The sequence below is a fragment of the Budorcas taxicolor genome, chromosome 21, assembly GCF_023091745.1.
Source record: "Budorcas taxicolor isolate Tak-1 chromosome 21, Takin1.1, whole genome shotgun sequence".
NCBI classification, from domain to species: Eukaryota; Metazoa; Chordata; class Mammalia; order Artiodactyla; family Bovidae; genus Budorcas; species Budorcas taxicolor.
This window is the reverse complement of record NC_068930.1, coordinates 18,759,186-18,785,402: the sequence shown is the minus strand read 5'-3', so window position 1 is coordinate 18,785,402 and position 26,217 is coordinate 18,759,186. Positions and strand designations below refer to the sequence as shown.

Sequence of the window (26,217 nt, the reverse complement as noted above, 5' to 3'; positions counted from 1 at the left end):
GGAGGCCTTGAGGCATCAATATTTTTTAAAGGTTCCCAGGAGACTGTAATGTACAATTAGAATCCCCATGTGATTCTAATGTGCAGCTAAGGACACCACGTAGGTGTTGATTCATTTAAAAAACAAAAGTATAGCTAAGGCTGGCAAGACTGCTATGAATACTGGCATGTTAATATATCACACCAGTATAATGTATCACCTAATCATACTATTCCCTGGAATTAATCCTACAGAAATAATTTAACAGAGGTAAAAATTTGTAAGTAAAAAAAAGAAGTTTACTGCAGCATTCATTAGTTAATTTCTGTTGGTTTTTAAGGTTAAAGTTAACATTCAACATTAAATGGTCTGAATACTCATGATAAACAAAATACTTTAGAGAGCCTCAAAAATAATTAGAAAGACCAGAGAAATAGGTAGAAGTACCATAAAGTGAAAATATATCTGAATACATAATGGAGTATCAGCTACAACTATTTAAGAAACTCCATGCAATGTGGAAGGTAGAATCTGACAATGAAATAAACCGGATATTTAAGAAACTCTGTGCAATGTGGAAGGTAATATCTGACAATGAAATAAACCTGTCTTCCGGTGGCAGCATTATGAATAATTCTGTTATGTTAACCTAATTGTTTAAAAGAGGCTAATTCTCCCTCCCTGGGATCTTCCTTGCTTCTGGCCTAAGTCACAAGACAGAGGCAGCTTAGTGCAGGTGTCACTGAGACTGCTTTAAGGGAACATGGAGAAATTAACCATAACACAGAAGTCTCTGCTTGGACTCTGACACAGTCATATTTAATCCGTCCCCAGGACAACAACAGGCACTTTGAACAGATCCTCCGCCAAGAAGCAACCCAGATGGACTGACCTCTCCTTGCTCAATGTATCCTCTCTTGCTCAGCCCTCCTCTCTCCCCCAGATGACTTAGGTCAGCTAAGTGAGAGAGATTTCTATTTAAATATGACTTGGGTTGATCCACTGATTGCTCACAGAACTTACGGTCCTTTGCCTATTCCACAACAGCCATTGGCTTAATACCTACTTATTTCCTTTGTCTGGGCTTCCCTGGTGGTTCAGCTGGTAAACAATCCACCTGCAACGCAGGAAACCCTGGTTCGATCCCTGGGTCAGGAAGATTCCCTGGAGAAGGGAATGGCTATCCACTCCAGGATTCTTGCCTGGAGAATCCCACGGACAAGAAGAGCCTGGCGGGCTATAGTCCACGGGGTTGCAAAGAGTCAGACATGACTGAATGACTAAGCACGCAGACACATGTCCTTTTTCTACAAAGTGCCTGATGTTACTTAACGAGAGTGAGAGGCACAGGCACGTGGGAATTATTTCAAAAGGGAGAACGCTGTCACTGCTGACTAAAATTCAAAGTTGGAAATGGAAATGCTAACTATTTATTAAACAAATGTTATTTCTAGCATGACAGAAATGCTTACAAAACAGTATTTTTAAGCTGATTTAAAATAACCTATTTAAACCTTACTGATTTAAATAACCTATTCACAACAGAGGGAAAGGCATACACATCCATTTTTTCTGACAAGCATTTGAAACTCAGTATGACAGAAAGATTAAGAGCTAAATATGAATCCCAAACTTCAGAGTAACGGTGACCATTAAATCAGCTGATTAACAGGCTTCAAACAGTGAAGATTTCATGATTCTAAAGATAAACTATTTGCCTTACTTATACAAACCAATAACTTTAATCACAAGTCGTCACTGCAGACTAGCTTTTCCAGTTCAGGAAAAAGAAAAACTAATTTTTGTTCATTAATCTGGGCAGGACTCATCTTCAGGCATGAAGTTCATGTGACTTTATAGTATGTTGCTGCTGCTGCTAAGTCACTTCAGTCATGTCCGACTCCGTCCGACCCCATAGACGACAGCCCACCAGGCTCCCCCGTCCCTGGGATTCTCCAGGCAAGAACACTGGAGTGGGTTGCCCTTTCCTTCTCCAGTGCATGAAAGTGAAAAGTCAAAGTGAAGTTGCTCAGTTGTGTCCAACCCTCAGCGACCCCATGGACTGCAGCCTTCCAGGCTCCTCCATTCATGGGATTTTCCAGGCAAGAGTACTGGAGTGGGGTGCCATTGCCTTCTCTGTTATAGTATGTTACGGTCATTTAAAAAAAGAAAATTTAAGAAAGGAACCCATACTTGAGTCTAACAAACTTCTAATGATCTTGCCTATCTTTATAAGTCCCACTGCCCTTATTCAGCACTTTTCATAATTCAATTGATGAAATGGTTAATCTTATTTAGAAGCAATCAGACAAGTAAAAGTCAAAATAAAGACTGGTCACGGCCTACAGGTGACATTTTTCCAGGTAACTCTCCTCTACTTTTTTCCCAGAACCTCTGTTACTTACACAGAAACCATAAAACATTGATCCACTCTCCCTGATTTATAGCACTGCAAAATAAGTAGATTAAATGCATCAGGTGTGAACTCAAACTATTTATGAAGGGTCAGATTTGTTAAAATTTCCTATTCATCACAAAAATAAAAATTCTAAAAATTACTGGAAAAAACAAAACTTATACAAAAAACTTATGCCCAAAGCTTTAACAGATGCAGCTGATATACAATTATTCTAATTACTGTGTGTGTGCTCAGCTGCTCAGTCATGTCCGACTCGTTTTGATCCCATGGACTGTGGCCCGCCAGGATCCTCTGCCCTTGGAATTTCTCAGGCAAGAACACTGGAATGGGTTCCCATTTCCTCCTCCAGGAGATCTTCCTGACCCAGAGATCGAACCTGCATCTCTTGCATCTCCTGCCTTGGAAGGCGGATTCTTTACCACTGTGCTACCTGGGAAGCCCATGTCAGATTACTATAAAGTTTCTAAACCCATACTCTCAATCTACTTCATACTGATCTCATCATGGAGCAGGGCAAAGAGCTGGCAGATCAGCCCTGATTCAGGGCCTGCCCCATGCTGAACTGCAGCGATCCCTCCAGTCTGCCAGGAACCACCCTTCACATTCCCAAAATCTACAGACCCTGGGGAGACAGGCCAGTGGCAGCAGAAAGAAACATCATGGCATGGATGGAAACACGGAATGTGGTACCAGCTACAGACCCACTGGACAAATTTCCTTTTCTCCCAAGGAATACTTCACATAGGCCCAGAAACTAACTCAAGAACATTCAAGAGTTCTTTAAAAGTTTGGTCCCAACCAGTGTTTAGTAACTATTTTTAGAAAACCAAAAGCATCTAAAAATCTACTTTAACAGGCACGTCACAAAGAGCTTCTTTCACTAATGACATGATTTTCTTTAATAAAATGTGAAATATAGGCAGCTAATCACAGTACATAGTAAAAATGATACAGCTGATTCCTGAACAACTCAGGTTTGAGCTGTATGGGTCTCACATACATGCGAATATTTTTCAATAAATCCACTGAAGTACAACACAATTTACAGCTGCCTGAAACAGGCTACAGAGTTACAGCTACAGATGGCCAACTATGGGACTTGAGCATTCATGGATATTGGTATGAGTGGCAGGTCCTGAGGGACTACCATACACTGAACAGTAGGACTCAGTTTTTCAGAGTTCTTTCATTATAAATACTTGCAATATTCCAGGTGACAAGGTTGATGTTCTACATGTAGATGGAGAACAAAGTTCAGGTAAACCAAACAAGGTTTCACAGAGTTAGGGCTGCCTGAGGGCTAAAACATGATATTTTAAAATATATATATATATATATATACATTCATTCCATGCAATCTATTCCTAAGCACTTTAGTAACTCATGTGGATTAATGAGCTAAAAGAAAAGCTAAATGCTTCTTTAGATTACCTGTTAAAAAGGTAACAGAACTATTTTCATATTAGCACATATTCTCTAAAATGGTCTGCTTATAAAAAGATCCCAGAAGATATTTCCAATATAAATATACAGAAAATTTTACCTTACTCTGTACAACCTTAAAACGAAAATCTATATCCTATTAAATAGGAGCAAACTGGGTTATATGTGTAGCAATTACAAAAATACTGTTTCTCTACATATGAAAATGTATTAAGATCTATATGATTGCTTGTTTTCTAATACCAAATAAAATGCTTCCAGAAGTCCACTGAAAAGATAACACTACAGGTGGTATGCCACTGTGTTACAAATGCATTTCTACAGGAATTTAGTCTTCTCTGTACTCTTAAGTTCTTATTTCAGGATTATCTTAAACAACAACAACAACAACAACAAAAACAATAAAAACACATACATTTTCAGAAGATGGTCTAGGCTATACATTTTTTCATTTATTCAAACACGCATACTCATGCAGTATCGACTATGTTTTCAGGTGCGAGAAATAATATTGACGAATAAATGAGATAGCCAAGATTCCTACCATACTGGAGGTTACAGTGTAGAGGGGTATGATTACAGTTAGACGTAAGTGCTTTAGAGCAAATAAAACAAGGTGCTTATGGCAGAAAATTCCTTGGAGTGGAGAGACTGGCTCTGCAGACAGGTGCCAGAAAATGGTCTGAGAAGATACAGCAATTGATCAGAACCACATCAAAGAGCAAGCATGTGAAGCTGCGGGACAGAATGCATGAGGCAAAGGGTTCAGCAAGTACAAAGAACCTGAGAGATGGCAAGCAGCTGGCCAGCGCGGCTGAGGCCAACGTGGCTGTGCAGGGAAGGCGACGGAAATGAAGGAATGTTACGAAACAAGGTCTGAGGGTTCTACACAGCTCAGATCTCACAGAGCTTCGCCAATCATGCAGGAACTAGAATTGTCTTCCACGTGGGGTGAGAACATACTGGAAGAAAAGCGACAGGGGTGGGGAGGGGGAAGAAAAGAACGAAACTAGTGATACTAGTGATAACTATGGTTAGTTAGTGGTAGCAGCTTTGGTCGTGCCAGACTCTTGGTGACTCCACAGACCACAGCCCGCCAGGCTCCTCAGTCCATGGGATTTCCCAGGCTGGGGCGCGTTGCCATGCCCTCCTCCCGGGGACCTTCCTGACCCAGGGTCCGAACCCAGGTCTCCACCGCAGGGAGAGTCTACCGTCTGAGCCACCAGGCAAGTCTAGTGGTGCCGTATGAGGTGGACAGCGCTGACTTCTGCTCTCCACAACGACGGACACACGGGCTACTGTGTTCCCATTTTTCCTGTGAGGACAATGAGGCTGTAGGAATAACTTGCCCCAGTCCACAGTAAGTGAACAACCCAGAATCTGTACAAATTCAGATCTAATTCCAAAACTTCTGTACCACTTTAGACTATCCACAGTGACAGACCCTCCAACACTGTCCAATCATGAAAAGAAATGAAGTGTTAGTGTGAATCGTGTCTGACTCTGTGACCACACGGACTGTAGCCCACCAAGCTCTGCTGTCCAGGGGACTCTCCAGGCAAGGATACTGGAGTGGGAAACCATTCCTCCTCCAGGGGATCTTCCTGACCCAGGGATGGAACCCAGGTCTCCTGCACTGCAGGTGGATTCTTTGTCATCTGAGCCATGAGGAAAGCTCACGTCAAATTATGAGGACACATTCAAATTCTGAAAATTCTAAGTTTGCTATAATACTTACCAGAATCTAGTCAGATGTCGGGTATAGTAGGGGCTTCCCTCATAGCTGAGTGGGTAAAGGATTTTCCTGCAACACAGGAGACCCAGGTTCAATCCCTGGGTTGGGAAGATCCCCTGGAGAAGGAAATGGCAACCCGCTCTAGTATTCTTGCCTGGGAAATCCCACAGAGGAGTCTGGCAGGCTACACCGGCCATGTGGCCCCAAGAGTCAGATACAACTTAGCGACTAAATCACCACAGTCGGGTATAGTGGGCTTTCTGTCAAAATGTTTATAATATCCATAGCAAGTTTTCAACCGTAGAAAAGCACAAACTAAGAGGCCATTCCTCAGAGGAAGGGTTACATCATCCAAATGGAGAATCCATGGCTGGCTTCAAACCTCAAGGTCTCTGTATGTGGTACAACAAAATTCAATAAGCCCAGAATGAACTTCAGCTAATTTGCCAGAATTCCAGCTGTTACACAACTGTCAACCACCAGTCATCCTCCGCCTTCTCAGCTTGTGTGTCGCAACTCAAAAAGAAAGTTCAGTTTGATGCTAACACACATGTAAAACCCTGTCAAATCAACTGCAGAGAAAAACATTTTTCCAGTACTAACAACACGAGTCATTTGGGGAGGAAGCTCAAAGATACTTGCTGAGATACAGCAAAAGGCCCCATCAAATGGCAGAGAATAAACAGTGAAGGTCGGCAGTGCACCCATTTGGAACATGATACTCACTCACGGCTGCCCACGCACCACGAGTACTGCAAGCCCATCCTATTTGGGTCCTGGCTTAAGAGCAGAGGAGGAACGGCCAGGTCAGGCCTCCTCAAAGGCGTGTTTTGCTGAGTCTACTTCTGACAGGAAGTGCAGCACCTAGTTCCGTATTTGAGGGTTACTGCAACATCTTCCATGAAACCACATCACCCTCACAGTGCCAGACCTCAAGGAGTCCTACGGCGTCAACCACAGCTCCACGGAGATGGAGCGAGAGAAGACAAGTGTCAGCAGAGGGGAGGCGAGAGGGGGAGTGGGGGAGGCGGAAGGGGGAGGAGGGAGGGGGAGGAGAGAGGGGGAGGAGGGAGGGGAGCACTGATCCATCTTAAACTGAACAGAAAGCCACTACCTTAGGTGTTAACACACCGCTGGACAACTTATGCTTCACACACACGTGCAGATTCTCTAGGAATCTTAGCACTGATACGCCTTCCTTTTTGACACAGTACAGCCATCTGCCCTTAACGACCCGAATGGGAACAGCACAAAGGAAGAAGAGCCCATCATTTGAACAACTACTCTGTATCAGCAATTTGGCACAGACTCTATGCTGCTGAATAATTTAAAGCACAAGTTTATAAGGCGATGGTTACAACATGAGTTGGAAAGTCTGACAGACTTGGTTTGACTCCCTACTCAGACTGTACCAGCTGTGGGATCTTGGGCTAGTCATGCTTCAATTTCTCAGCAGCTCCGTTTCCCTGTCTATAGAGTGGGAATACTAGGTCTGCTGTGAGATCAAGCGACCTTGCTTTGTAAAGTGTTACCAGCATAGCATCTGGTTCTCCCAAAGTGCTCAATAAACTGTGACTCCATGGGACGCCAGGGGTGGTGTGACTCTAATGAGTAAACCAGAAGGCAGTTTCTGAGTATTAGACATTTAAAAAGAAAAAGGCACGGAGACTCTGCTTATGGGGTAATGGTCAGGCAGCCACCGCTAAACCACTCTACCGCTAGAAGAAAATAGGACTCTTGGCTCCCTGCTGTTTCACGAGATAGCACTGCAGTTGTGCGGTGAACCTGACCAGAAAAGACGTGTTAGAAGCTGGGTGGTGGTGCAGAGAAGTGTCACGTTCACACTAAGCTGAGTGCCGTGTATCTTCGTTCCTTGCTGTCCAAATAAAGCGACGGGCTGAGTTCCTGAGAACTGCACAGGCATGCTCTCACTTAATCTGAACAGACCTATGAGGTACATGCTGTGACTTCCTATGTCACAGATGAGGAAAACAGGTTCACAGATGACAAACAACAGGGATGCATTTAAGTTCTGCTTTGCTATTTTTTAAAGCCAAACAGCTGAATGCCTACCCAACATGTATGTGATCAGCGATCAAGTACATAAAGAGCACAACTCCTTATACACTCTGGCTACAAAAATTCTAATAACCAATTAGAGCATACATGTACTTACTGTTAAAACACTGCAATAATTAGTGATTGTGAAAACTCATTAATGCCACTATGAACTATACAAGAGTGTTTCAGATGGTTAAATTAATAAAGAAACAGCTTGACAGTTAATATGAATATTAAAAGAATAGTCTGGCTAGATAACTTTATGAAGATCATCTTACCTTTTCTGAGCCACTACTGTTTACAAAAAAAAAAAAAAATGATACAAGGAAGAATTATATTCAGTTTAGTCACTCAGTCGTGTCCGACTCTTTGCGACCCCATGAACCACAGCACGCCAGGCCTCCCTGTCCATCACCAACTCCCGGAGTTCACTCAAACTCATGTACATCGAGTCGGGGATGCCATCCAGCCATCTCATCCTCTGTCATCCCCTTCTCCTCCTCTGCCCTCAACCCCTCCCAGCATCAGGGTCTTTTCCAATGAGTCAACTCTTTGCATGAGGTGGCCAAAGTATTGGAGTTTCAGCCTCAGCATCAGTCCTTCCAATGAACACCCAGGACTGGTCCCCTTTAGGATGGACTGATTGGATCTCCTTGCAGTCCAAGGGACTCTCAAGAGTCTTATCCAACACCACACTTCAAAAGCATCAATTCTTCGGCACTCAGCTTTCTTCATAGTCCAACTCTCACATCCATACATGACCACAGGAAAAACCATAGCCTTGACTAGACGGACCTTTGTTGGCAAAGTAATATCTCTGCTTTTCAATATGCTATCTAGGTTGGTCATAACTTTCCTTCCAAGGAATAAGTGTCTTTTAATTTCATGGCTGCAATCACCATCTGCAGTGAGTTTGGATTAAAAAAAACAAAGCCTGACACTGTTTCCACTGTTTCCCCATCTATTTCCCATGAAGTGATGGGACCAGATGCCATGATCTTCGTTTTCTGAATGTTGAGCTTTAAACCAACGTTTTCACTCTCCTCTTTCACTTTCATCAAGAGGCTTTTTAGTTCCTCTTCACTTTCTGCCATCAGGGTGGAGTCATCTGCATGTCTGAGGTTCTTGATATTTCTCCCGGCAATCCTGATTCCAGCTTGTGCTTCTTCCAGCCCAGCGTTTCTCCTGATGTACTCTGCATAGAAGTTAAATAAGCAGGGTGACAATATACACCCTTGACGTACTCCTTTTCCTATTTTGAACCAGTCTGTTGTTCCATGTCCAGTTCTAACTGTTGCTTCCTGACCTGCATATAGGTTTCTCAAGAGGCAGGTCAGGTGGTCTGGTATTCCCATCTCTTTCAGAATTATGTTAGGATATATAAAAACTCTAATTCTGATTAACTGTTTGCTAACTTGTTCACAACACCAAATAAACACTTACTGGAGTAAATGCTTTAATTTGCACATCTCTCATTCCATTTAAGCCATGTGCCTTTCAAGGAAGATTCTATTTGTAAATGATTCACGTCTTAGAAAAAATAAAAGCTGAAAAGTCAATGTTGCCACCTCCAAATTTTACAAAGAGGAGACATGCCAAAACCATGTATAGTCACTATGACAAATTATCCTCAATCCAGATATAAATGTATAAAGAAATAACAGGAAAAAATGAGGTACCTCAAATACGTTTTGCTAATCAAATGTCAAAACAACAGTATTATTAAGAATACTTGAAGGACATCACAATACACACCCATGCCTCTGTATCTGCAGGAATTGGTTCCAAGACCCCCCACCTATACCTATATCCAGGGATGCTTAAGCCCTTTATAAATGGTGCATAAAGTGTGTATGGACAATAAAACCATTGAGCAAAACCTTGCCAAAGTGACTTTTCTAGTGCTAACCAAGTTCAGCAGTTCAAGAACCTTTGAGAGTCACTAAATCAAGAATCCTAGGTACAAAATTCCTCTTAGAAAACATGTTCTGGAAGAACTCTCCTGAATTATAATTTTCTAACACATACCTGTTTAGGGACACTAGTGTGTCAACAGAAAGTGAGTATGCTGTTAAGGAATCAAGAGCGATGCAGATAGAAGCTGGTGATGCTGAGAAATTACTGCTTTTCTACTATAAGACTTTAAAAACCATTAAACGTTAGTAAACACGTAGAATTATTTTTTATACTGTTTCATACTTATTCGTGTACAAGACAACTTCATTCTACACTGGTGATAGTCAGCTTTGGCTAAATACTGATTTTAGCCACATAGGTTTATTCAACATTCCTTATTTTCTTTGCTTAATAATCATTTTCATTTCTGTTAATAATAAATACAAGTAAGATGTTCAAGTCATTCTTTGTCCTGGTATGCCTTTAAGGAGATTTCAAAATTCATCAAATGAAAATAATGTGTATACTAAAGGTGTGTGCTCCTTAGAGGGTAGAGAGTGCCAACAGATCCTCATTTTCTCACAAACACCCATCAAGCCCTGTGCTCTGGTTCCACGTTTTCTTCCACCTGGGTCTGCAGTCAAGTCAGAAATACTTTCAATATCATGTGCTGTTGGCCACAGAAACTTTGTCGCCACTAATTAAGCTGTGTAAATTCGTAATTCTTTGAAGAAAACCTCTGAGGCGTAAATGTTACACCAAGAATAAACACAGGCTGGGACTATTTGCATGCATACTGCAGCGGGGAAAAGACGTGCACAGTAGGCGTCTCAAGACACGTGGGATGGCTCTGCTGTTCCAAGCAACTACCGGGACCCACCCACCTGCTTAGAGAGACCGAGGCAGTAGAAAAGACCATGGGCTTTACCTTAGACCTCCGACCTGGTTAGGGTTAGGGCCCCATTACTCGCCAGCTATGGTGATCACCTGCGACCTGAGGGTAACGCGCCCACCCCCGAAGGGTTTGGGAGAGGAGAAATGCATGAGAATTTACCCAAAATGCCTGACACAAATACAATAAATGGTAACCAGTGTAGTTGTTAGATAAATACAAACATTATCCACAGAGAGTTCATTTTGCAATTTGCCAGCAGGTTGCCAGATAAGGAAATCCTGAGATTAGTAGCTGAATGGCTTTTTAAAAAAGCAAACAATGAAATGTCAAAATTCTTAAAATGCTTCAGGTTAGAAATTTACCAAAAAAGGAAGGGGGAAGAGGGGGGCGTTACTGAAAACCAAATCTATGAATCATTAGTTTGGTTAAAAGTCTGACAATTTTACCAAAAACACCTCCTCACAAAACTGTATTAAGAGTTTTAAAACAACCAATTCACAAACTTGTGAATAATGCCAATTTACTAACCACATGGCCTTGGGCAAACTAGCCTTTCTGGGTCTATCTTCTCATCTGTAGAAAAAATACTGATACTACCTGTATTAACTCTATCTTAGACATTTGCTGAGAGGTTTTAAGTACACAGTGTAAAGTGCCAACGCAGCAGGTATTCAACACTCAGTTACTGTTACCAGCCTAGTTTCCACTCAATTCTACCATCCTGTCTTGACCAAAACACAAAAGCCCCAGGTGACACAATGAGAAAAGAGGATGAGGGAATGGATACACAGAGGGAGAGAGGGATGGACAGACAAACATACGGCTGGATAGGACTCGGGCTAGAGAAACGTAAAGTTAAAAAATCATTTGCTTTGTCCATCATTTTGAATCTAAGTTTGTACATCTGTTCATCCTTTCTCCTCGTAAGCAAAGGCAAAGCCTACACACTTGTTTTGCAGCTGATGGGCTACCAAGGACCCACTTGTCAAGTACTTGAAGAGGACCCTGAAAAGGCAACCACTGTGTTCACAGGTCGTCCTGCTCAACAGGACTGGGTCCCGTTGGAAAACGCGTACACTTGAGTATCAGTTACTCTACCGCCTGACCCTGAACTCGGGTTTCAAGAACAAAGGTGTCAGAAGGTGGGTGTGGACGCCACACCCCCAGACTCTCAGAGGGGGGTCACCGCTGCAGATGCTGCAGCATGAACCACCCGCGGAGGGCCTTGGTCTGCCAGGCCGGGTCTCTGCCCTGCACACGCAGTCCTGCCAACCCTGCCCGGGCACACTGGACTCTGCGCCTGGTATGTAGCCTCGTGACGCTGGGCGACTCACTTCACCTCTCTGGCCTCAGTTCCCCCGATTATAAAATGGGGAAAACAATACCTACCCTACTCACTCACTAGGCTGTCGGGAGAACTGAAATGCAAAAAGATAGCCTACGGGTAACGAAAAAATAGATTTAAAACCGTATGATGGGAAATATAAACATTAGGTTATTTTAGTGAGGATCTTGCACTGCTTGGGAGAGTACAGGCTGGGACTAAATTGAAAGCTGGTTGTCCCTGAGTGAGTGCCACCCACCCAGCATCCCAGGGGCCCTTCCCAAGTCTGCCTCCTGTCAAATCTGCACTGAGGGAAGTACGGTGCCCTGGCAATTCCACATTGCGTGTGTACCAGGAGCTCCGCCGTTTCTATAAAGCCTTGGGCTAGTTACTTCAATTCTCTGAGTCTCTATATTTCATCTATAAAACAGATAAAACCTATTTCACAAGGCTGTAATAAGGTTAAAATGAAGTATGACCTGCAACATACCAACCATGATTTCTAGGGCACTGCAGGCATTCAACAAATAGAGATTTGTTGAACTGATACGGAAAAGGAGGTGAAGTACTGTTAGGACAAATACCTTCAAACTCACTCTTTGGGCAAATAAAATACTTCAGCACTTTTATGTCAACACTGGGGAGTGGAAATTCCTTAAAGAAATAACTCTTCCTGTAAGGGTGATAGCACTGTAAATGATTCCTTACCCATCTAGTTCCAACAACCCAGAGGCACCGACATCACTGTATGTATCAGAGAGCTACGCTAATCTTTTAAAGTGTTATCTGCTATACTGGGAAATAATTTCAAACTCTTATCAAACAGCAATGTTCAAACACGGCCTGAAAAGATTTCCAACATTTTGGCCATATTTTTCTTAATATATGAAGGAAAGGACAATTAAAGAATGAACGGAAAAATAAGAAAAGGGCAGATGACATCCATGTCAGCCACTGTGCTGTGCCCCACTCCCTGAAATGCTATCTATTCTTTTCTCAAAGCCCCTACCTGAAGACGGTCCCTCTTATTCTTCCCATGTTATAAACAGGCACTAAGGCTCTACATGAGTGGATCACCCAACACCACGCAGCTCGAGCTCTACATAGGCAGACCCTGGACTCAGAACCAGACTGCCCTGCTACAACGCTCTCTACTGATTGTGATTCGCAGACAACTATAATTAACATTTAAAAAAGGACAGTGTAGGCAGATCCATCAATGGGAAGGTGAGCTTCACTGATCAGTGAAAATCACTTCAGTGATTTTTATGACTACATAGGACACTTTCATGCACAATCTTTAATAAGGCATCTGCACAAATCTCACTTGGTTCTAACAACCTATGGTGTAGACAGATGAGATATTATCCATAAGGGAGGAGAAGCATGAGACTCAAGTGGGAAAGTGACTTTTTCTGAGTCACTTGTGCTACTAAGTGGGGAGATTCAGATATTGCTTTTCATCCGTAAGCAATTCCACCATACTATACTGTCTCTCTTCAAGCTGATATATATTTATAGCTCCTTTGTGTGTTCCAAAAAATGACCATAAACTCTGTGATCAATAAACCCTGATTTTTGACACTGTACACGCCCAGCCTTCAGTCATCATTCTAGGAAGTCGATATCACTGAAGCTCAGAGAGGAAAAGTTACTTCATGGGTCCAAACTAACACAGCTAAAAATGGCAGAGCCAAAACACAAATGTAGATTTGACCCCAAAGTTTGCACACTTTGGCTTTACCATGAATTGCCTCTGGGTCTCAGCTCTGATGAGTGACCCAGGTCCTAAGGTTTCTTATTTGTCACTAAATGAACAAGACATCAGGGAGCTCTCAGCTCTAACATTCTCCTGTTAGACGATGCTGATGCAGCGCTTCTCTAACGCCCTCATTCCCGAGCATCCTAACCTAAGAGCCTGAAGACCTGGGTTGTCTCCCTGCTCTGCCCATCCCTGAGGGACCTTGGGCGGAGTGTGCAACCAGCTCCTCAAAACATGGGAGATGACTGTGCATTCACCTAAAAGAAGCAGGAGCAGAGGTGCAGGGTCCTCTTCGAGGAGTAAGATTTCTCAGGCAAAACTGGTAACATTTTATTTAAGGGGAATTTTCAGATTACAAATGCATCCATATTCACAATGTAAATCAAAATATGAAGACGTGTGCTTAATTGTGTCCAACCCTGTGACCTCATGGACCATAGCCCACCAGGCTCCTCTGTCCAGGGAGTTTTCTAGCCACGAACACTGCAGTGGGGTGCCATTTCCTATTCCAGGGGATCTTCCCAACCCAGGGACTGAACCCACATCTCCTGTGTCTCCTGCACTGACCGGCAGGCTCTTCACAGCCAAGCCACCTGAGCAGCCCTAGTCAAAATAAAAACTAAAGCAAAAGAGCTTTAAGTCAACAAAATCTCTTTCTTCCCTGTCACTGAACAAAGTGAAAATTAATAGCTACAGGTTACAGAAAAGGGGAACTCCCCAAAATGTCCTGAACAGAGGTTCCCTATAGACATGAGTCTTACTTAAGAGAAAGCTTTTAACCCGAAGCACATTTCACATAGAAATGACTCACTCAGTCAAAACAGACTATGGAAATAAGCCTTAGGGACACAAACACAGAAAGAACTTGGACCCAAATCAGCACAGCACCCTTCTGTTCCCTGCTCAAAACACTCGGTATAAGCAGCAAAGAATCAAAACCACAGATTTCTCTTGGGAGAGGTATAAAGGGACTGAAATAAAGTTGATGTTTCAGCTAAGGCTAAACTGTAAACAGTTATAATTAATGTAAAATGGATACAAACGATACTTCAATTTCATATTAACTGCAATGGGAGGGTAAGAGACAAGCCTATGTGAGAATTTACAATTTGAAAGGGAGAAGGAGTAAGCATACCCAAGTCTAAAGATTTTAGTGAATAACTAAGAAAGATAACCATCACACGGCGCAGCAATTCTTAACTTCCCACAAATCTCACTGTGAATTTCACAAAATGAACTCTTTATTCAGAAACACACATGCAATAACTTCTGTTAATTTCAAAGGCTGTGGATCCCAGGAAGTCTCCTCTTGGGTTCTCCGAATCTTAGCGGGGAGCCTGGCCACTCTGGCTAGCCTCTCAGGAGATGTGCCTTCTGTTTCTGGCTCAGCCACCTTGTCACTCTCATCCCCTCACTCTGCCACTCTGGATCTCAGCTTCCTCATCTGCTAAAGATGATCTCATCTCTTCTGAGTCTTTATGCTGGAAATTCTAGAAGTCTACTGACATCACAGAAGAGTGAGGGATGTAGTAAAATCACCTCCTGATCATTTCTTAAATTGCTAACTATGACTCTTGAGAGTACCTTGGATTGCAAGGAGATCCAACCAGTCCATCCTAAAGGAAATCAACCCTGAATATTCATTGGAAGGACTGATGCTGAAGCTGAAGCTCCAATCCTTTGGCCACCTGCAGTGAAGAGCTGACTCACTGAAAAGACCCTGATGCTGGGAAAGATTGAAAGTGGCAGGAGAGGGGGATGACAGAGAATGAGATGGTTGGATGGCATCACTGACTCAATGGACATGAATTTGAGCAAACTCTGGGAGATACTGAAGGACAGGGAAGCCTGGTGTGCTGCAGTCCATGGGTGGCAAAGAGTGGGACACGACTTAGTGACTGAAGAACAATTAGGACTTGGCACTTTTTCTAGGCTGCAGAACAGTAACAGCTAGAAGAATCTCAGCTCAGAGTTAGATCTGTGACCGGGTGCTCCTACTGCCCTGCTGTAGCCCTACTGTGGTCGAGACTTCTCAAGTTGGCTTTCCTTTACCTACTCCCTTTCAGAAGGAGCTAAGCGGCTGTCTCACATGTAACAGAGGTGGCAGTATAAAGCAAGGCAAAGTCTTTCCTCCAAAAACACACTGGTTTCCTTAAAGCTGTGCTGCAAGAATGGTCTTGTGACATCCTCTCCCGGCATATAAAGAAGCTGTTGTAATCATTCTATTTCCCCATCTGGATGGCAGTCCGTAACCAACTCTGGTTCCCAGCAAAACCTCTGCGCTCAAAGACTGAATCTGGAGAAAACTGCACTTGAACTTCACGGCAGTAATATGGAATTGATGGTCTCAACTTCTGGGATGAGGCCTGTCTTCCGGAGGCCGTAAGGCAGACAAGCAGAAGGAATCCAGTCGTGGCCAGATGGGAAGTGCGAGGGAACGGAACGCGTTGCCCTCTAGATTACTGTCCTGGGAGAGCTCAAATATCCACAGCTCACCTGACATGAAGTGTGCCCCCTCCCGCTGTCACTGGATCGGAGGCACCCATCAGAAAGCTTTCCGCAAGGAGCCTCCTGTTTGGAGTGATTGGGGATGTTTTAACGATGGGGCAGGTAAAGAAAAACAAATACCCCCACCCCCATTTGTATTACAGGAAGTCACATTACATTGAGATCTCTTCTGGGCCCTTCCAGACTACCCCCCACCACATACACACACAGTTTAGAAGAGTGAGAAATAAAAGGCAACTAAATCGAATCTAACATGGGTAAGATACCTGAGAATTTGCAAAGACTTACTTAATTTACTGGCTGAGGAGAATGGATACATGTATATGGATGGCTGAGTCCCTTCACTGTTCACCTGAAACTATCACAACTGTTTCTGTGTGATACCCCAATACCAAATAAGAAGTTAAAAAAAAAAAAAAGTGTTGGCTCTCTAATGCATTTTTCTATTTACTCAAGAAAAAAGGAAGACAAACTCTTTGAATGTTTTGACGAACGGCCTTCCTTCCAAGCACTCTCTGACGAGTCAGAATGTCTAACAACTGGTCCCAAAGACACACAGGCAGGGTTTCCGACAGCACGTTTCCAGGACAACTCGGCTGCTTTTCACTGCTCCTTGTATGAAGAGACCACTGCTCTCAATTTTATTTATAGAAATTACATTTAAACCAAAACTTAGTGGTTCAGTATACTTTCTAAATGCAATTATTACAAGTATTTGTTTCGGGTTAACTCTTTCAAGAATTAAAGAACTTCAACCAAGAATTGAAGTTCAAGTGCATATCGGGGGAAAAAAATATATACGGCACAGAAAGACTGTTCCCTCTTGGACTAAGCTGGGGAAACTGGATGCCCTGGTTCATAGAGTGCTACCCCTACAGACCAGACTTATTCTGAGTTTTCAGTAAAATTTAAGAGGCAAGAAACAGTGAGGGCAGAGAAAGCTGAGGAAAGAGAAAAAAAGGGAAGGTGACTTACGTGTGTTCCTCTCAGACAATGAAGTGCTGAGCAGGAGCAAGCTTACCGACATCCAGCGAAAGGCAAGGCACAGAGCTGAGGGTTTACTTCCCAGCTAAGGCTGGAGATGCCACATGGGCGGGGTTACTGTGAATCGGGGGCGGGGCCGGCCCAGGAGGAGGAAATGGGAGAAAGCGCACTTACTCGGTCAGGAGCCTGTGCAGCTTGTGATAACCCCGCTCCAAGGCCAGGCTCACAGGTGTCGCTCCTTCCTGGTTGTGGATGCTCAGAGCTCCGCGGCCACCTGGCTTCTGCAGCAGGAACCACGTCAACCTCAGCAGCCCCAGCCGCACAGCGAAATGCATCAACGTCTCTCGGGGGCCACCATCTGCAGACAGCGGACAAGACGAAGATCAGGGAGGAGAACGTGAAAACCCAGAGCAAAAGAAGAAAAGGATGGTTCAGGTCACCGCCACTGCCTCCAAGCCCCTGAGAGCATACCATTAAGCCTCAACATATAACATGAACGATTTTACCGTGGCAGAGTAGAATCATCTCTCAAAGACAAAACGAAGCTAGAAAAAAGGATGAGAGGCCAAATCTCCTATAGGAGACAGTCCTACAAAAGAGGAACCATTTCTATATTCTGATTTAATGCAGACGTTAAGGGTGACTGCACACATATGGGAGGGGAGGGAGGGAGGAAGACAGACAGACAGACAGAAAAAATTTAAGAAGTCAATGCAGCCTCGCTACATGGGGATCAGGATCCAAGGGGAATAGTTGCTGGGGCTTAGATGGGTGTATCAAAAAGTATAATTACTTAAAAAAAAAAATATATATATATATATATATATCACCCAGAGAGGACTTGGCTAGTTAAACACTAAAAACAGGTTCTGCTTGTTAAGTACACACAGGTCTTTTTATTCTCCCACATGAAGGGCAAATCAAACTGCTGGAAGTGGCAGCTTTTTTTTGTTGTTTGTTTAAGAAAGAAATGCATCTTCAGGCATAATAAGAAAGACCAACTCCAAGAGGATAGGCTAACAATCTCAGAAGGAAAACTACGTGCCTGTTTCACCTGAGGCGAAGGCCCCTTCTTGGTACAGAGTCACTCTGAAAGTGGCAGAGTGAGGAAGGGCTTTGGAGTCAGACCAACCTGGGTTCCCATTTGGCATTTACCGTCTGTGTGACTGGACACAACCCGTTTCAGCTCTCGGAGCTCCCCTCCCGGCCTCCCTGGAGCGGGGTACCACCACCTCCGCTCCCATGGCCGCAATAACAGCTCAGAGGGGTGGGCGAGACGTTTGTCAGGCAAAGGCTGCAGCGGTGTTCAGTGAATGTTGCCTTCCTGCCCTTTCCTCCTCTCTGCTCTGTCCCTCCTGACCTCTAATCACAATCCAGGTTCGCTACAACACTCTCTACGCTTTGTCCGACTTGGAATGATGAGGCTGGGCTTACCTGACCCCAGGGAGTACCACTCAGAGTCTGGAATGGGAATGGTGCCCTGAGGTTGTGCCTGCTTTCGCCCCCCTCAGCTGCGCTAACATCTCTCATTCTCCAAAGCTTCCGGGAGGGCTCGACCTACCCCACCGGGCACACCCACCCTTCTTGGACCCCAGTGATTTCCCCTTACATTTCAGTCCCTGATGCTTCAGACGTGAGCAGCAGGGTAAGAATAAATGCATCGCAACTCTGCAATTGTGAACTGCACTGTCTTCTAACGTCACACGTGCCTTAGTCTAGTCTCCTTACTGCCGGGGTAAGTCTCCTGGGAGGCAAAAACCATCTTTCGTATTTGACACTGTCCTTACAGAACTCAGCACACTAAATGTTTAGATGATGGGTGACAGAGGCAGAGGCTGGAAAGACATCAACATTATGGAAGGGACCAGTGCATGTGTGGGCGCCAGTGTGAATCAACACCTCGGAGCAGGTGGCCAGGCCAGAGGAAAGACGGAAAGAGTTTCCAGAAAAGAGCAAGTGTCGCCACGTGACTTGTGCCTTGCGCTTGTTCACAGGCACTCTGACATCCTTACCAAATACAAAAAAGCGAATAAGGCACTGCCAGGGAACTCGGCGATTTTTTACAGACTGGTTAATCCGGTCTCACTAGATGGCACCTCCTTAAAGCAGTCCTCTGCAACCCGTCTTCCTCATCCCTCACTTGCTCTGAGTCGGCTCAGCCTTCAAAAGGCAGAGTTCCAACAACAAGGCAATACACCTGCTTGAAGCTAGCACCCAATCCAGCACCCGGAGGACCCCGAATCTCATCCTACAGTCCTCAGGAGAGGTGCCACGTCTGCTTTTAGGCCGCCCCTCTCTGCGATCGACAGGTAATGAGAATAGTAACGTCTGGCAAAGGCTGCTCGATGCCATGCACTGGGCTAGGCGCTTTGTATTCACTCTTTCCGTTCTCACAATAACCCTATAAGGCCTCATTATCCTCTTTCTGGGGCTTCCCTGGTGGCTCAGAGGTTAAAGCGTCTGCCTCCAATGCAGGAGACCTGGATTTGATCCCTGGGTCGGGAAGATCCCCTGGAGAAGGAAATGGCAATCCACTCCAGTATTCTTACCTGGAGAATCCCATGGACGGAGAAGCCTAGTAGGTTACAGTCCATGGGGTCGCAAAGAGTCGGACATGACTGAGTGACTTCACCTTCACCTTCTATCCTCTTTCTATGGATGAAGACAGGTTAATAACTGCCCACAGCAAAAATCAGCAAGATCTGAAGATGCTTCTGTCTTGAGTCTAGAAACCAATCCCTCTCCGTTACTCCATCCCATCTCTTTTTGTAAAAAAAAAAAAAAAACCAATCACACAAGCATTCTCATGCTGTAGCTTAAGAAGCACCTTCTCTTGTTTTTCTCCAAAAGTAATTTTTCTTACCTAACACACACTTTCATCATTGCTTTTGTTCCTTTCATCTCAGTTTAAAACCCAGAAGATCGACAATTTAGAGTTGACCTCTGTTCTGTTTTCTCTCTTGCGATCTTTGTGTTTTCTCTGTAACTGTGAGAGCTGCTCAACTTTACTATTCAGATCACTAACTGCATTTCCTATGAGGTCAATCGGGTCCTTTGTCCCCAATCTGAATTTAATTATGCTATGGCATTCTGGTTGTCCTTGCATCATTTAAGACAACTCCCTTCCATCTTTGCCCTCATTGTGATGGCTTTTCTGCAGATGTAATTAAAGGGCCTAATCAGTTGATTTAATAAGGAAGATTATCCTGGTGAATCTGGGAAGGCTGGATTCCAAGCCAGCTGGAAGGCTTTAAAGACAGAGCTGAGATTCCCCTGGAGAGAGAAGAAACCTTCCCGAAGAGGACAGTGTCAGCCTGTGGCGGCGGAGTCCGTCCAGCGCGGGACTGCCCCTCCTGTCCAGGGGAACTTCAGCTTGCCCCCATCTTCTCTTCCACTCTCGCCCTCCAAATTTTGGACTTGCTTAGCTAAGTCCCCACATCTGTGCAAGCCATTCCCTGAAATAACCTTCCTACCGGTTCTGGTTCTCTGGTCGACCCTGATTAACACAATCATTGAACTTGTATTTTTTTTCTCCCTCATTGCTTCCTTCTCTGATTTTATAACAGGTTTGACTTCTTCAATCTCTTAAAGGGCAAATGAAAAACCTCTCCTGAATTTTTCTTGGGTTTCTTAATGAAAATTAGAGAGGCTACCATCTGAATACTCAGGACCCTCTTCCATTCCCTTTCTGTTTCAGTGTTACTTCCAGGGCCTTACGCTGGTTGGTTGATTTTCCAACTATTTTCAACTGGGAAAAAAAAAAAAAAAACCAGCTCTGTGGGCCTGGGCCCAGCTTCCCATGGAGAAGGCAGGAGGAAGCGTCTCGCTTCCTATCTGCTCGAGTGCTGGAAGCCTCCCTCACGCTCAGCTCAGCAGAGAAAGGCGCTGTGCCCGTCCTTGTGAGGCGGCTGAGAAAGGCGCCGTGCCCCGTCCTCGGGACACAGCTGCACCTTTTCAAGCCATTGGCTTTTCTGTCTACACAAAGGGCCCCGAATTCTGTGAACAAAACGGTATCCAAGGCTCCACGTGCTTCTCCTACCGCCGGAGCCACCCTGCTCGCAGTGCCCTCTGAATGTGTATCTGGGAGACTTCAGAATCTCCGTTCTTCCTACTGCTCTGGTCTCCTTCTCAAATAAACCTCAGGTCCAGTGTGATGCAGGAATTCTCACGCCTAGTGGGGATGGGCAACAGCAGGCCCATGCGAGAAACGGGCATTTGGAAAAACGCCACGCACGACCTTGTGACGGAATCCAGGTCTGAGAGGCAATAAAACCGTTTGGAGCTAAAGTGCTCCATAATGAAGACAACACCTGTCTTGGAGTCAATCCTATAGATTATTATTATATACTATAAAATATCTCTACTAGCTTATTTTCTTTTTTAGCAGCTACGAATAGGTGAAAACAAAGTCTAGTGAGAGCAGCTAAGGAAAAATTTCCATGGAAAGCTATCAAGCAATCTGGAAAGGTATGGGAATTAAAACCCCAAATGATTACCATTGTGGTTTCACTAACCAAACACCAGATACAAAGAACTGAAAACTCAAGGGCTAATGTTTAGTGAAAACTGGCTGAATGAAACCTGTCTCATCCTTCTCTCCACTCCAAATCTCTCTACCCCAGAGACGACCAGGTCTTCTCGGTTAGTTATACAAGACCGTGACTAAATAAGAATGTAGGTTTGCCCCAGGACCTTGGTCCTCTTTGCTTTCTCCAGAGCAGGGCTTTCAAGGCCCACCTTCTGTTATCAGAAAGTTACGTTGACTGCTACTGTACGAGGGTCTTTCAGGGGAAAAACCATCTTAGTTCACCCTTTCACTAAAAACCTGAGACAACCTCAGTGAAACTTGGTGGCTCAGAGGGAAGATACTCCCACCCCACCATTCGCCCTCCACCCAGATGAACCTGTATTATTTGCCTTTAAGGCAGTACTAAGGCAAAAAAAAAAAAAAAAGTCTAGTGCTTCATGTAACTAGGAAGTAAAGAACATTGAGGAAGACAAACAGAGAAGGCAATGGCACCCCACTCCAGTACTCTAGCCTGGAAAATCCCATGGACAGAGGAGCCTGGCGGGCAGCAGACCATGGGGTCATGAAGAGTCGGACACGACTGAGTGACTTCACTTTCACTTTTTACTTTCACGCATTGGAGAAGGAAATGGCAACCCACTCCAGTGTTCTTGCCTGGAGAATCCCAGGAACGGGGGAGCCTGGTGGGCTGCCGTCCATTGGGTTGCACAGAGTCGGACATGACTGAAGTGACTTAGCAGCAGCAGAGGAGGATAAAGAAAGACTTTAGAAATAAGCTCAAATACTCTCATTCTGCTTCAAAGAAGTTTTTTTTTTTTTTTAAGTCCTTTATAGAACATGCTGCTTTCCTGCATCAGGGCTCATCACTGTCTTGTCCAAAAGGTTACTGGATACTGGTCATGGCATGCTAAAAATGAAGAGCCTGGAACTTTCTTGCTGGTCCACTGGTTAAGAATCCACCCTGCAATGCAGGGACATGAATTTGATCCCCAGTTGGGGAAGCAGGATCCTATATGCCGCCAGGGAACTAAGTCCACACGCTGCAACTGCAGAAGCCTGCACATTTCAACTACCGAACCTGCGTGCTTTAGAGCCCAGGTGCCACAGCTGGGGAGCCCAGCGTAGCAAAATTTAAAAAAAAAAATTTTTTTTAATAATAATAAAATTTTTAAAAGCCTGCAAACTAGCACACACTCCAGGATATATTTTCCTCCATTTTACAGATGAACAAATTGAGAAACAGAGAGATTAAATATTCTGCACACACTCTTGCAATGAAGCCAGGATATTAACAAATTGACCCTGCAGCCTATGCTTTCTCCACTTCATAATATCAAGCCTAAGCCAAGAGTTCTTTTATTGTTTTTTAATTTATTTTTAATTGAAGGATAATTGCTTTACAGTATTGTGTTGGTTTCTGCCAAACATCAACAGGAATCAGCCACAGGTATACATATGTCCCCTCCCTCTAGAACCTCCCTCCCCATCCCACCCCTCTAGGTTGTTACAGAGCCCCAGGTTTGAGTTCCCTGCTAAAGCCAAGAGTTCTTAATGTCACGTTCACACCTGTGGTTCAGGGAGATTGACTCCTGAAACAATATGTAAAATTTTGCAGGTAGGTTCCAATGTGTATTTTTCCCTCCAGAGAAATCAGAGCAATTTCCAAAGGAGTTAGTGACCTGAGCTTTAAAAGTTAAAAGCACTGCATCTAAACGATTAGAGTGGGAGGATCAACCATAAATCTTTCCCCACTTCTTTGTATAAGTGTCAGGCTGAAACACCTGTAAACACCCAGCTTTCAACAGGAAGCAGTCCTGTTATGTAACAAGTGCTCTATTTAGCTGCGTGCTTACCCCAGGCACCAAGCTGACTTACCTTCTTCCTTTAAACATCTTTCTAAAAGCATCTGATGTGCAGCTCTCTGCTCTAGGCAAACTGTTTCTTTGCATTTGTCCCCCTTCCCTGGTGGCTCAAGCAGTACAGAATCCACCTGCATGCAGGAGATGTGCAGGAGACCCAGGTGCAATCCCTGGGTCAGGAAGATCCCCTGGAGAAGTGAATGGCTCCAGTATTCTTGCCTGGGAAATCTCAAGGACAGAGGAGCCTGGTGGGCTACAGTCCACAAGATCAGAAAGAGTTGGACACCACTGAGCGGCTAAACCCACCACTACCCAACAATAAACGAGGACCTATTATTGATGCTTTGCTTGTTGTTTACTTGACTCTTCTGCAACCCCCATGGACCATCACCTGCCAGGCTCCTCTGTCCGTGGAAATCTCCAGGATTTCCAGGATCACCACCAAGACACACAACCATCCAACACCCAAAGAATTTCCCCAGGACCCCCTCTGTGGTCAGACCTTTCCCCTACTTCAAGCCCCTGGAAACTACTTATCTATTTTCTGTCCCTACAATTTTGCCCTTTCTAGTGAGTGAGTGAGTGAAAGCTGCTCAGTTGTGTCTGCCTCCTTGCAACCCCTTGCACTGTGGCCCACCAGGCTCTCCTCTCTCCATGGGATTCTCCAGGCAAGAATACTGGAGTGGATTGCCATTCCCTTCTCCAGGGCCCTTTCTAGAGAATCATATAAATTGAGTCACAGAGTAACTTTGGAATCTGACTTCTTAGTGCAATACATTTAAGATGCATTCAGGTTCATGCGCACGTCAACAGATTACTCCTTTTTATTGCTGAGTAGTATTCCACTGCATGGATGTACCACAGTCTGTGTGTACAGTCACCCAGTGAGGGAGATCTGGGTTGTTTCTAGCTTGGGGTGATTATAAATAATGCTGCTACAGGTACATTAGGGCAAAGATTTCTTTAAGTAAATGTAACTTTTCATTTTTCTAGGACAGAGAGCGAAAAGTGGGAATGCTGGGTCACGTAATAAATCTAACTTTATAGGAGACTGCACACTGGTTCCTGGGGCAGCTGGCTCTCTTCCAGCGAGGTCTGCAATGTGGTCGGTCATGCATCCTCGTGAGCGCCTGGCTGTCCTGAGAATGTGCAACACTGCCTTGCCGCGGTTTTTAGGCATTTCCTTAAGTGCCCAAATTTGAGTTAGCCTTCCTATACAACAGAAACTTAAGAAGTACACGGAAAGACCATAAAAATATTCAATCTGGCAAGCTTCCTATTAAAGACAAAGATGCTAAGACCCAGAGAAGAGAAGGATATATGTCTAACATCTTAGACCTGTGCTCTTCCTACAGTTCTTTCTAACCAGGTGACATGAACAAAGTATCCAATTCCTGCGCCTCCTTTAAACAAGACAAAGCAAAACCACACAGAACAACTTTATACCCCATGAATAACTAATGCGACCCTTCTTGACACTGATCTATGAATGGCAACCAGAACAGCCATTCCGATCACAAGACAGAAACCGAGGGAGTGGACTTCCCCGGTGGGGCACTGTGGAAAACCCTCCTGCCAATGCAGGGGTCAGGGGTCGATCCCTGATCTGTGACAATTCCACATGCCGCAGCAACTAAGCCCGTGGGCCACAACCACCGAGCTCGCAGGCTGCAAAGACTGAAGCTTACCTAGAGCCCATGGTCTGCAGTAAGAGACGCCACTGCAATGAGAGGAGCCACCGCAGAGAAGCCCACACACCACAACGAAGAGTGGCCCCCCCCATTGTAAGCAGGGAAAGCCCACGCAAAACGATGAAGACCCAGGGCAATCAATCAATCACCAAACAATCAATATGGCGGGGGGTGGGGGTGGGGTGGGGAGGAAGCCCACACAAAATGATGAAGACCCAGGGCAATCAACCAACCAACAAACGATCAATATGCGGCAGGGGGAAGCCCACGCAAAACGATGAAGACCCAGGGCAATCAATCAATCACCAAACAATCAATATGGCGGGGGTGGGGTGGGGAGGAAGCCCATGCAAAACGATGAAGACCCAGGGCAATCAACCAACCAACAAACAATCAATATGGGGGGGGGGGGGGGGGGGCCCACACACAACGATGAAGACCCAGGGCAATCAATCAATCAACAAACACTCAATATGGGGGGGGGGGGGGAGAACAGGAGGAGCTAGAAATGTCTGAACACTAGGTTTTTGGAAAAGTGCCCACTGTCCTGTATAATGGCAAATCTTCTGATCTCTAGATCTCAGTGATGCAGAGGTTTCTTAGGCGCTATGTTAAAAAGAAAAACGATAAATGCTTTTCCCTTCATTTGAGCATCCAAGGTTCCTTTTGTATTTCACCTGGCAGGAGTGCCCGGTTTTATCTTGACAGGAAGCCCCTGACGGTGGGGGCCCTTCCTGCAGCTGGTCACCGCCCCAGGGGTTAAAGTCAGTGGGTCTAAGAGAACCAAAACTAGCAAAACCTCGCTGTCCTTCTTCCACGAGAGGAACACAGCTACCCGGTCGGCCTAGAGAGCGGGGAACCGAGCACCCTCCCGGTCAGCCCTGCTAGGCACTCCTGCTCAGTCAGAGACTGCCTGCCTGCAGGGGCCGGGGCCTTCTGGGCGACCCCTTCATAACACAATAACCAAAGTCAGGAACACTGCAGGGCGGTCCTGTGACTGTCCTGTTCTTCCAGATAAGAGTCGAGAGGATAAGCAACCCCTTCTGACAAGCGGACTGAGATCAGCTTTTCCATTCAGGTTCTGTCAGGGACAAAGCAAACACTCTGATCTCTGCGTAACTTCTAAATCTTTC

The 26,217-nt window shown here is 44.7% G+C and overlaps 1 protein-coding gene across 1 annotated transcript in view; it reads right to left on the bottom strand.

Moving 5' to 3' along the window:
• The window catches only part of AKAP13 (A-kinase anchoring protein 13), a 318,409-nt gene that overhangs the window by 155,597 nt on the left and 136,595 nt on the right, over window positions 1-26,217 (bottom strand). Inside the window, exon 5 of the mRNA XM_052660082.1 lies at window positions 17,181-17,364. Within this exon, the coding sequence (XP_052516042.1) occupies window positions 17,181-17,364 (184 nt within the window). The remainder of the gene's footprint in view (window positions 1-17,180; window positions 17,365-26,217) is intronic.